Genomic DNA, 12,478 nt, shown 5'->3' with positions numbered 1-12,478 from the left:
CTGCTCACAGAGGGACCCTCTCGCCAGGATTTGCTTATCACCTGCAGTGCTGGTTGGAAATGCAGAGCGTGACACAGTGAGATATGGCCACCACACTCCATGCACCAAACCCTGCTCACGCTGGCAGCTGGCATAAATCCACAGCCACGCCAATGATTTTTGCAAGATCACACCAATTTGTATCAGCAGAGATTTACATCAGGGCAGAATTTAGCCCCGTTGATTCACGAGGAAGGGACAGGTAGGACAGAAAGGAGAAAAACAAGATTAAGATGACATTTGTCCTCAAAAAGCCAGATAATGTCTTTCTTTGCAATTAAAGGACAGGTATCTCCACACTGTGTAGCTCAGCATCCTCCAGAGATACTCCAGTTAGATGCAGATCCCAAACTCCAGAGGATCTGCCCATATAAAGATTCCAATTTTACCTGCTTGGGCAGGTAAAATTGGAACCGTGTCGGGCTTTGTTGTGGTTTTTGAGCAGAGGTGGCACAGCCATCCACAGCTGTGCCAGGCTGCAGCCACCTGCTCATCCAGAGTGTTTCACCTGCAGTGCCTGGCCAGCCCGGGGACGCCAGCACCGCGGGACCACCAGGCGTGGGGACCTGGGTGGAACAAGATTCAAGAGGCAGCTGCTCTGGGGCACCAGCTCCAGGTCAGGTCCTGCCTCTGGGCTTCCTAAACCCTGATAAACCAACCCAGCCTGGGGAAAAGCAAGTGGCGTATCCCAAAGAGGATGGAGGTGTTTAATTCTTTACACTTCAGATCTTACGAAGTATCCTGAACACCAACTGTCCTTTGATAGACCCTGCTTGAAGAGTCAACATTCACCTGCTCCCAGAGGGGCCAAGGAGAGCTTTCTGCAGCTCCTTTGGTGGCTGTGTACCCAGGGCAGGTGGGACTCATGGAGGGGTGAGAGGCTTCACGCACCTCTCGCAGTCAAAGGGGAGCATGAGCAAATCTCAGTCACCCCAGTGACATTTTGGGGTCACAGCACGTGCCACCTCTGGTCCAGAAGGCCACAGCACCAACCTTCACCTCATTCTTTCGTGTGTATAAATGTATTACCTTGATACGCTCTGAGCTGTTGTGTGAAGAGATGGGTTTGCTTGGCACGTGGGAGACTGCATGGGGAGGACGGGATAGGGGGATGGATGGGGGCTGACACTCAGGAGCTCCTGTCTCAACAGGATTAAGAGAAAATCAAGGTGGAAGGAAAGTAAGAGGTGGAAAAATGAGGAGAGATGATGGCATGAGCACGGATAGGGAAGGCAGGAGTGGAGATGACAGAGAGGAGAGCAGAGAGTACAGGACAGACCAGCAGGGTGAGGGAAGAGAGGAGGATGACCAGGGCATGCACGGGGTAAAGCAGCCTGGAGAGGAAGAGCCGGAGGAGAATGAGAGGTTAAAAGAGGGAAAGCAGAGCAGCAGATACTCACTCGGTGAGCAGGGAGATGAGGAGACAGGGAACAAACCATCATCCTGTAAACAGCTCTAGACAGAGCACACTGCCTCCAGAAGACGTGAGCACAGTGAAAGGGAGCAGGGAGCACGGGGACCAGAGGGAACGCCAGGGAAGGATGCCACCTTCCCCGTGGCGCTAGCATGAGGCGCTGGCGCCCGGCCAGCCCGCATCTTCTCCCTCCCCCTCCTCCTCTCCCGCTTCTCTACCCACCTCCCTCCCCTTTTAAATTCAGAAATTTGTGTGGTGTGAAATTTCATCTGCTTTGACGGCGATTCACAGAGACACTGCCCGTGGAGGGAGCGGCTCTCCCGCGCCGCGCGCTCAGTGAAGCGTCCAGTGCCTTCCACACCGAGCCTGGCCACCACCACAGCACCCTCCAGCTCCCCTTCCCTCCCCCACTCCCTGCCCACCCCACAGGCCTCGGGGTCAGTCCCTCACATTCACAACTTTTACAGCTCCTTCCCCACAAAAAAGAAAAAAAAGACATTCATGCCCTTGGTCCTAATTGCTTCTCCTGAGGTCTGTAGGCAGTTGTGCCATCCAAGCAGCCAAGGCCTCACTGCCCTGCTACTCCAGTGCACAGCTGGCAGGCAAACACGGTTCATCTGGGGGGAGACTGCTGTGGAGACAGCACCGTGCATCTCACCAAAAAATAAAGAGAAGAAAAAAGGAAAAAAGGGACATGGATGAGATGTTGAGCAGCTCAGGCAGGATGATGGAGATCCCTCTCTCTGCCAGCATCAAATGGATCAAGCAGAAGGCAAAGCAACATGGGTACCTCACCCTGGAGAGTGCCCTCATCTCCAGGAGAGGTAGAGACCACCTCTAGAAAAACATCCATGGAGCTCTAAGTCACACAGGGCTAGTTCTGGGTGTCTGATGAGGACACCCAGAACTCCAAAGAGGAAAGCTCTGCCCTCTTGAAGCTTGTATGGCCAGAGCAGATGCTGGCACGGGGAGGGTGGTGCAACCTCGACTGCTGCTCTGCACCGAGCCTGGCAGCAGCAGAGCATGGCCCCACCACAGCTGCATCTCAAAAGGGAGCACTCAGGATGCTGCAAACCATCAGTTCTCCACCAATATTTCAGTTCTCTGACATGAACACCACCAGCCATTTCATTCCCCCTCTGATCCTCCTCATCACTGTTTACTTATTAATGGCTTCTTCTGTCTTATTTAGAATGATTATATAAGGGCACAGGCATAGAGCAGCATAGAGCTCCAAGCTGCCATTAAACCCTGCTGCAGTCCAGGCTCTGCTTTCCCCCTCCTCCTTGCCCTGGTGCTGGCCACCCTCAGGGGAGCTGCCCATTCAGCTCCTGCCCCAGCCAGCTCTCCCTCTGCTGCAGGCCCTGAAAGCCCTGAGCCACCCATTCACCCTCTGCATCATCTCCAGCGTGCTGGGAGAACCGAGCTCACAGCCACAAGTGTGAGGGGTAAAAGATTACTTCCCAAAAATGTGACCTGATTGCAAAAGGAGGAAGTCCAGGCTTTCTAAGGAGGATTGAGTGGGAAAGGGGAGAAGACCATTTCCTTTGAGGCATTGCTAAAGTGAGTGGGGGGCTTTCCCCTTAAAGCTCATCCTCACAAAATAAACGTCTGCATTGTGACTGTGTCTATTCCCAGCAAATTAAAAATGCCTGGCACTGGCTTCTGTGGCCAGTGTCAACTAGCTTGGAACAGTCTTGGTCTACAGTGCAATTTCTACCCCACAGAAAGGGTCTGGCTGCATGCAGAAAGCCTGCTGGGAATGCTCACCAGCCTCTGCTGGGCTCTAACTGGGGATGCCCAAGGGACTGTTTTGGACACGGAGCAAAGCCAGGAAACAAACTGCCTGTGGAGGACACTGATGTTCAGTGTCCAGGAACATTCCCCAACACCTTTGGCTTGGAAAGGATGCTGACTAAAACTCATTATGGCTGAGAACAGGAGGGGAGCAGCACAAATCCCCCCACCACTGCCTTTCTAATTCCAGGGGAGACGCAGCCAGCAAACACCTCACCCCATTTCCCAGTTCTGGATGAAGTGCCACGATGCAGGGGCTAACACAAACACTCTCACACAGCCAAAGACAAACATTTAAGTTGCTGGTTGCAACTTTCTGGATTCCAGATCTCCCGAGAAGCTAAGGATGCTGCCGTCCCCTCGGGATGCAGACTCCCAAAGCTCTCAGCAGTTTGCAGCAATAAGGAGAAGGGATGGAAGCTCAGGTTGTGCAGGACTTATTCAGGCTCGCCCCATGGGGCACGTTAGACTCCTACAGGAATTCTGGTGACTAAGAGTAGAAAGAGAGGCAAAATTACTGTTTTGCTAAACATGGGAATAAAACCAAAACCGAGTTCTTATTCTGTACATTCTCAAAGTCAGTCATAAAAAACATGCTGGCAAATGTCACCTTCTGCCTGGCAGTAAGCACAAACTTCCAAGGGCCTGGAGGGATTTATAAACCCGTGGTGAATTTTGCCATTCTTTTAACACAGTCTGATCTTTGCAAACTCTTGGAGGTCATGATTGAACCAAGAGCAAGGCAAGGATATGGAATATTTTCCCCTTGTGTCGTTTGCCTAAAACTGACTCCACAAGCCTTGGCACAATCCTGCTAAGGTCACTCTGTTTCCAAAAGCATCTGTGCTTGCACAGGCATCCTTTGATAAATAACAATGTGCACTGCACTCAGATGGGAGGAAAAGGAAGCTTTTCTAATCTAGTACTCAGGGTACCACTCCTCTTAACCAACCATTTTTCCACCCTGGGAAAGTGCAAAGCTGAGCTGCCTTGACTGCAAGGTTTTTGTGCTCCTTTATTCCGTCCCAAATGCACCATGCATTTGGCCAGCTGCCAGCTGAACTGGGAGACAAGAGAGTGGTGGAACACCTTTAAAAAGCTTCTTCTCCTACAGTTGTTTCAGATATCAGCGACTTGCACTTAACAGAGTATCTCCCTTCAAGATCATCAGGCTGGCACAAGTTGCATTACTAAAACAGCAAAACTTAAACCTATGGGAGGTGGCAAAGAACAGGAAAAGCCCAGGGACGGGCTCAAGAGTGGTGGCTGGGACAGGATATGCAGGAAGAAAGAGGAAGAGGTGCTGCCAGGGTGAGCTGGGGGCTCAGGGCACACCAGCTGCCTCAGGAGACAGTGGATGCTCCCTGACCTCTGTTCCTGCTAATAAACAACTCAGACTCATGGGAGATGTAGCACAGGCAGCAATTCCAGCCAGGAGAGTGCTTGCCTTTGTTCTTGCAAAGATGCAAGGATGTTGAGGATGGAGGAGCAGCTTTGGCTTTGCTGCTTTGTCCTGTTTTAGTAAGCTCCAATTTCTTCCACATCCTCTAAGGTTATTGAGAAATGTCATATTATTAAACTTTCTTCAGGTGTTTCCTGTTAAATCCATCATCCCAACCCTAAGAGGCAAAAATGCAGGAGAGGATCTATCCTTAACCTCAACTGGGGAGCTGAGCTCTTAATTAAACCCTGATTCCCCCTCACCCACCTAATGAACTCTTCTCCAACCTCCACATCTTTGTGCTAAGGAGCTGGCCCAAGGCAGGGCTTGGGGGTGGGAGCAGGACAAGGCCCCAGGACCAGCTCCAAGGGATGGATGGATGATGGATGGATGGATGGATGGATGGATGGATGGATGGATGATGGATGGATGATGGATGGATGATGGATGAATGGATGGATGATGGATGGATGGATGATGGATGGATGGATGGATGGATGGATGGATGATGGATAGATGGATGGATGATGGATGGATGGATGATGGATGGATGGATGGATGGATGGATGGATGGATGGATGACGGATGATGGATGGATGATGGATGGATGGATGATGGATGGATGGATGGATGATGGATAGATGATGGATGGATGGATGGATGGATGGATGGATGGATGATGGATGGATGGATGGATGGATGGATGGATGATGGATGGATGGATGGATGGATGGATGATGGATGGATGGATGGATGGATGGATGGATGGATGGATGATGGATGGATGATGGATGGATGGATGGATGATGGATAGATGATGGATGGATGGATGGATGGATGGATGGATGGATGGATGGATGATGGATGGATGATGGATGGATGATGGATGGATGCATGGATGGATGATGGATGGATGGATGATGGATGGATGATGGATGGATGGATGATGGATGGATGGATGGATGGATGGATGGATGGATGGATGGATGATGGATGGATGATGGATGGATGGATGGATGGATGGATGACGGATGATGGATGGATGATGGATGGATGGATGATGGATGGATGGATGATGGATGGATGGATGGATGGATGGATGGATGGATGATGGATGGATGATGGATGGATGGATGGATGGATGATGGATGGATGGATGGATGACGGATGATGGATGGATGGATGGATGACGGATGATGGATGGATGATGGATGGATGGATGATGGATGGATGGATGATGGATGGATGGATGGATGGATGGATGGATGGATGGATGATGGATGGATGATGGATGGATGGATGGATGGATGATGGATGGATGGATGGATGACGGATGATGGATGGATGATGGATGGATGGATGATGGATGGATGGATGATGGATGGATGGATGGATGATGGATGGATGATGGATGGATGGATGGATGGATGATGGATGGATGGATGGATGGATGGATGGATGGATGATGGATGGATGGATGGATGATGCATGGATGGATGATGGATGGATGGATGGATGATGGATGACGGATGATGGATGGATGATGGATGGATGGATGATGGATGGATGATGGATGGATGGATGGATGGATGGATGGATGGATGGATGATGGATGGATGGATGGATGATGGATGGATGATGGATGGATGGATGGATGGATGGATGGATGGATGGATATGAGTCCAACTTTTTGCACCCCAGCTGCCATGGGTGTGATTTCTGTTGCCTTTGTCTAACCTGCAGACGGAGCAGGCAGAGCTCCCAGAGAAGGGTAGAGCCTGAATCATCTCACACATTTCCAGAGAAACCTCTCACAGGGAGGGAAAGGGAAGCAAAAATAGTGGATTTCTTCCCTGCTGGCCTGTGAGATGGGAGAAGAAAATTGCTCAGTGGTCTCAGTGCAGAAAAAAAACTCCTCAGTATTAAAAACTCCTGTCTTAACCCATCAGGCCAGATTCTTGCAGAAAATCAATGAATACCCATGGAGAAAAGAAGGGCATGGCTACAGACAGCAGCTCCAAGTGAGACCTGGGGAATGCAACACTGCCAGGGCTAGATCCTGATCAAGGGGCAGGTTGGGGATGGGGGCTATGGAGAAGCCCCCAGGAGGAGCCCCAGCCGTGGGCAGCAAGCAGGGCAGGCTCTGGGGTGGCACGCGGGGCTGTGGCAGTGTCCCCAAGGCTGGATGGGGACATCAGGTGGGATGTTTGACACCACCCTGCCCTGCTCCACAGTGCCAGGTGAGCCAGAGGGATGCCCTGGCTGCTGCCTTGCCCAGCAGCGAGGTCTGGTCCCCACGTGGGTCAGCAGTGAGAGTCTGGTGGCCCCCAGGAGCAGCTGACTGGTGAGAAGTCACCACGGAGAGCAGAAACGAGGTGCTGCCAAAGCAGATACACCCAGCATCTCTCAGCTTAAAAAAAATTGAGGTGATTGAAGCATGGCAATTCTCTCCCTCTTGCTTTAAGGGATTTTTTTACACTGATGAGAGGGTTCTGCCTCCCCAGGAGAGCATTCCTTGGGCTTGGAGCCCCACGGTGCCTTGGCACCTCTGCGTGCTCCCGAACTGACTCATCCCTCAAGCACACCTCGTTACATCACCAGGGCCAGGAATAAAAACCCCCACCTCACACATGCACACGTTCCCCAGCACACCCCCACTTCGCAGGAGGAGATCCCTCCTTCCTTCCACACAGGATTTAGCCTCCACCACCAAATTCCTCTGCAGTTTTCCAGTTGCTCAGTTTACACTGCCTGGCCCCTCGCCAGCCAGGCATCGTCCACGCTGCTCCCTGCCTGCTTCCCAACATCCCAGATTCCCCACCAGCCCAGGGATGCAGCCTGGCCTCCTCCAATCACCTGTTTTGCCAAAAATCCAGTTCTGCCTCTAATTAGAACAAAACCAAATGGCTTCAAGATTTCCCTGAAGGATGTTTTAAAGCTGGTTTCAAATACGATTCCCCAATTACCACACGAGAATTTCAGCATTGTTACAGTGGTTGCTATTTTTAGGTCTCTGAAAACAGACAGCAAAATGCTGGTGACATCAGCACTTGACAAGTGTCGACTTGTTTCACTACCAAATGGATGCTGAATGGTCTGGGCAAGGAAATAAAAATCCCAGACCAATGGATAGCTTGAATGTGTGATAATGTAAAGCTTATTGAATATTGGGGCAGGGCTCCAGACAGTGTCTGGAGGTCCAGAGAAAGCCTTGGCAATTCTGCTACTCAAACATCAATGGTGGTTGTAAAGCAGCTTGTAAGAGTGAGGGAAATATTGACCTAAGTGAAACATCAATGTTCGCTGGCATGGTTTTTCTTAAATGAAAAAAATTCTCCCTAATTTTTTGTTCAAAATTTGAAGGAACCGATGCAATTTCTGACAAAAAAAAAAAAAAAAAAAAAAAAAAAAAAAAAAGCCATTAGGTGGCAAAATATATTAAATTCAGTCAGTGCTATCCAGATTTTCCTCACTGTTTTATCCACCTCCCTCCACCACCCAGCAGCTGTGTCTTTGTGGGTAGCACCTTCAAGCCTCCCTTTGTGTTGCAGGATTTCCACACCATTTTTGCACTCCCCTGTTTCACACCATGGGTGAACACCCCTCCTGTGCTCCACAGGCACTTCTCACTCCAGCAAGGTGTTCAGGGGCCAGGTGAGTGCAGGCACCACCGTGCTAGGCTACACCTCCTGCATCCTCCCATCCCGTCCGTGCTTGCAGGGCTGGGACTGCCCTCTGGGCTGGCTCGGGGCTCTGTTTGGGGTTTGTGCCATCTGGCAACTGCTTGGGGAAGGGGGTAGGAAACACCAGTCCCGCATCCCAGCATCACTGCTGCTGTTTATTCATTCCTTTTGTTGGAGACCTGGCAGCCAGCTATTAATGTGAGCCCGGTGGGAATTAATTTTGGAGTAAGCTTTTGTATGGAACGCTTCCCTGAGATGGAGCTGGATTGCACTTCCTTCAACCATTAATTTGCTAATTCCACCAAAACCGAGAGGAACATGCTTTTCTGACACCCAGCTTTCACAGTGGATTACAGGGCTTCATTTACTCGTGCAAACAAGTTATCTGGAGCCTGCTCTTGTTCTCACAGCAGTCAGCAACTCCTCATGACTTGGGTGTGCCTTAACTGGGACCCTGGGGTCTGGTCCAGGGATTGAGCCTGGTCCTGCTGGTCCCTGGAACACTTGCTGAAGGCAGAGGCCTGCCAGGATGTCATCCTTCCCTGCTCTCTGACATCAGAGCCTGCTGGAAAAAAATGACTGTTGTGCCACAAATAGCATGATTGAGTCACTTTGCTACAGGACCAGCTCAGAGGAGGGGGAAGCGACTGGCGAGAAGGGAGAGGAGCAGGAGATGTGGGATCTTGCTCGGGGGAAAACAGGAAAACAAAGGAAAAGAATCAGGTATTGCCTCCTTTGGCCCTCTGTCATCAGGGCAACTCCATTTCATAAATTCCTCCACAAAATGCAAGGCAGGAACAGGCTTCAGAGCACAGGTTGGACCTGCACCTCTCTTCCTGTTGGCAGGGCAAGCCTGGCTGCACATTTACAGAGAGGAGGGGAGCTCAGGTGGATATTCAGGGACTGTTTTCTTGCTTGCTTACACCTGCTGTGTGTTTTTCAGGAGGATCACCTGAAAAAAAACTGGACCTAGTTTTTTTTCCCTGTTTTCAGCAAGATTTCAGGCCCAGGAGTCAGTATAGAAATCAGCCCCAAAGAAATCCCTTTCCTACCACTGTGAGCAAAGCCAGAGGGACTTGAAGCATTCAGGGCACCCCAGTGCTTTCAGCAAGCCATCCTGACCTGAGGTACAGCTGGGGAGCAGGAGCTGCCATTGCTCAGAGCATCACTTTTGCAATTGCCATTTTCTCCAGGGGCAAGGGAACAGCTTCCAGGAAAACCAGCCAAAAGTTAAACCAACACAGGCGGCTCTTACTGAGGCCCTGGAAATAGTGGGCAAACAGCTGTCATTTTTTTCTTTTGGCCTGGGTGCAATTTTCCTCTTCTCTCCCATTTGCACAGGTCATTCCAGGGAGCTGGAATGGGAGGGACAGTGCATGAGGAGCTGGCACAGTGTCCCAGCCCCCAAAAGCCTCCAAGGACTGGCACTGCCTGGCAGCTGTGCTGCTAGGTTCACCCTGCTCGTTCTTCGAGCTGACTAAATGGCAGCTGATAAAAATACACTTGTGCTTCTGCTGTGCAGGTGTGTGCAGAGATTGCCCACCAGCCTGGAGGAGGCAGCTCTGTGCTCAGGTGGGCTGATCAGCAACAAAGAGCAGCCTGAGCTCAGCAGCACTCTTTGCCCCCTCCTTCCTGAATTTATACTCCTACCTGCCTCCAAGTCAAAACACCCTCTTGCCTGGCCTCCACTCCTGTTTTAATACAATGAGAAGATCCGGGGGAGTCAGCTGTGGGACTGCTGCAGTCTCTCTGGTGGGTCAGTAAAGCCAGCTCGGGGCTCTCTGACAGTTTCAGCCAAACAACATCAGTGGCCCGAGGGAGAGAGATGGATGTACCTGTCCTGGCAAGGGAGAGGCACAGCAGGGACAAAGCTGGGTCACAAAGCTGGGTTTGTTGCACCTTTTGCTGTCTCTGGGCCTGGAGCAGAAGGCATTCATTAATTGAAAGGCAAAACCAGCCCAGATACGACCCCAGGGACCCCAGGCTGCCCCTCAGCACCAGCAGTGGCTGCTTCTCCTTTGGCTTCCCTGGGCTCTGCTGCAGGGAGAGCACAGGGCACAACCACCTTGGGCAGGATGATGTTCTGGGCAGCCTCCTGCTTTGCCATGCCTGCACCCTCCCTACCCTCCCCAAAACAGCCCTGCCACTCAGAGAGGTGTAAAATAACCCTGCAAGTCACACTTTGCCACAGAACACAACAGAGCACAAGAGCTGATACTGTAAATGGGAAGGATGGGTGTATCCTCTCTGAAGAGGAAAGGTCTTTCCTCCCCCTTTGCTCCCCCCTTCCCTCCATCTCTGGGACAAAAGCCCAGAGATGCTATCACAAATATTTGTGGAGGCAGGTCAAAAGAGCCAGCTATGAATTTTGGTAATTGAAAAGGAAAAAAAAAAGACAAAAATAAAAAACTCTCACCAAACAAACCTAACAACAATACAAAAAAACCAAACAAACAAACCTGAGAATAAAGCAAACAAATACAGGATTGGAAAAATAATTTCCTGGATTTCAGCTACAGCATCCTGCAGCTGCAAATTTACCTTTTTGCCCTCTACTTCTCCATTTAGCTTTATTACCTACCCTTGCCCCTTCACATACCTGGATAACAGAGTAAGACCAACCTTTTCTCCCTCCACTTCACACAAGCACAGCAATTTCAAAGGCCTTAGACTTGCCTATGTCAATTTGTTCCAGGTACCACAAAAATGTCCTCACTGAGGACCATTCTCCTACCAGATATCAATTTTCAAGCCTCAATTGTTCTAGTAAACAGATGTTTTCCTTAACCTTACACAAACCTATCTTGAACACAAAAAATGACTGAAGTGGTTTGACTAAAAGCCTACAGAAATTTAGTCTTCAATATCACAGTAACAAAGGCTCATCTCCATAGCCCAAACTTGCAGAAAATTATGAGCAACTGAAAATGAGTGTTTCAAATGGAAGTGTTATGCAACATGAATGACAGTGACCTGAAACGCCCAGAGCAGACTATTCCCCTCTCCAGCATCCATCTATAGCAGCACATGAAATGTTGGAGGCCTGAAAGAAGCAGCCATTTCCAACTTGGAGAAAGAACAGAGACACAAAGCCGTGTAGCACTTGAGTATCTTTTGGGTCCTTGCCTTACCAGAATATTTCTGGAGACGGGAGGAGTTTAAATGAGGCGTTGTTTTTGACAGCAACCATTAAAGCAAACCCTTGGACTCACCTGAGGCCGTACAGGACAGTCCCGTCAGGATGGAGCCGAATCATGCGGTTCTTCACCGTCACCCCGTGCAGAAAGGACTTCTTGTCGTTCAGGAAGTAGGTGTCAGGCAGCCACAGCTGGTCAGCCACCCGGTTGTCCAGGGTCAGGTTGAGAGGAAGGTCGTTGTAGGCCAGGCGTTTGTCCCGCCAGCTCTGCTGGAAGTACATGGTGATGGTGTAATCCTGGCAGAGAAAGGGGCACACGTCAGCCTGGGGCCACTGCAGCTCCAGCCCTTCACCACCGCCACTGCCGACACCTCCCCGAATTCCTTGGCGCCCAGTGTGTGGGTCCACACCTCCAGCACTCTTTTATTTTGTTTGTTTGTTTGTTGTGGTTTTTTTCTTTTTTTTTGTTATTTTGGAGGGGTGTGTGCTGTGATTTGTTCTGTGAAAATGGGATCAAAACGCCATTACGTTCTGTCCCCTGTTTCCCCTGTCCTTGCCACTTATGTTTCCAATCAAGCAAAACTGCCTGCCAGTCCTGCTGTGCCAGCCTGCTGAGAGCTTGTCTCCACCACCAGCAGCAGTTCAGGCTACGGGAGCACCAAAGGGTGTCAGCCAACAGCGGCTACCCAGCAAAGACTTCCAGGGATGCTCCCCACTCCCCTCACACAAAGGTCACATAAAGGAAATCCACCCATGTCCAGGCACTGCTCGTTAGTTGGTAAAAGCCAATTTTGTTTTCAGCAGAAGCTGAGGCCGTTCCAAAGGGCACAGGGAGAGCCTCACCTCGAGGCCAAGGTTTCAAGGTCGGGCCAGGCCAGCCGTGACAAGCTCTGAGCACTTGCCTCGCCACAGGAGCTGAGTCAGGAGTTCATGGTGGTTCTCAGGAAGGGACATATGGGGAGGAAATC

The 12,478-nt window shown here is 50.6% G+C and overlaps 1 protein-coding gene across 2 annotated transcripts in view; it reads right to left on the bottom strand.

Annotated features, from left to right (window-relative positions):
• Window positions 1-12,478, bottom strand: part of LOC128814355 (gamma-aminobutyric acid receptor subunit beta-4) — a 73,843-nt gene that overhangs the window by 13,429 nt on the left and 47,936 nt on the right. For both annotated transcript variants that reach the window (XM_053990121.1, XM_053990123.1), the window contains exon 4: window positions 11,587-11,807. In XM_053990121.1, coding sequence (XP_053846096.1) covers window positions 11,587-11,807 — 221 coding nt within the window. The remainder of the gene's footprint in view (window positions 1-11,586; window positions 11,808-12,478) is intronic.

Source organism: Vidua macroura, chromosome 14 (genome assembly GCF_024509145.1).
Source record: "Vidua macroura isolate BioBank_ID:100142 chromosome 14, ASM2450914v1, whole genome shotgun sequence".
NCBI lineage: Eukaryota > Metazoa > Chordata > Aves > Passeriformes > Viduidae > Vidua > Vidua macroura.
This window is presented reverse-complemented; position numbering and strand designations above follow the sequence as displayed.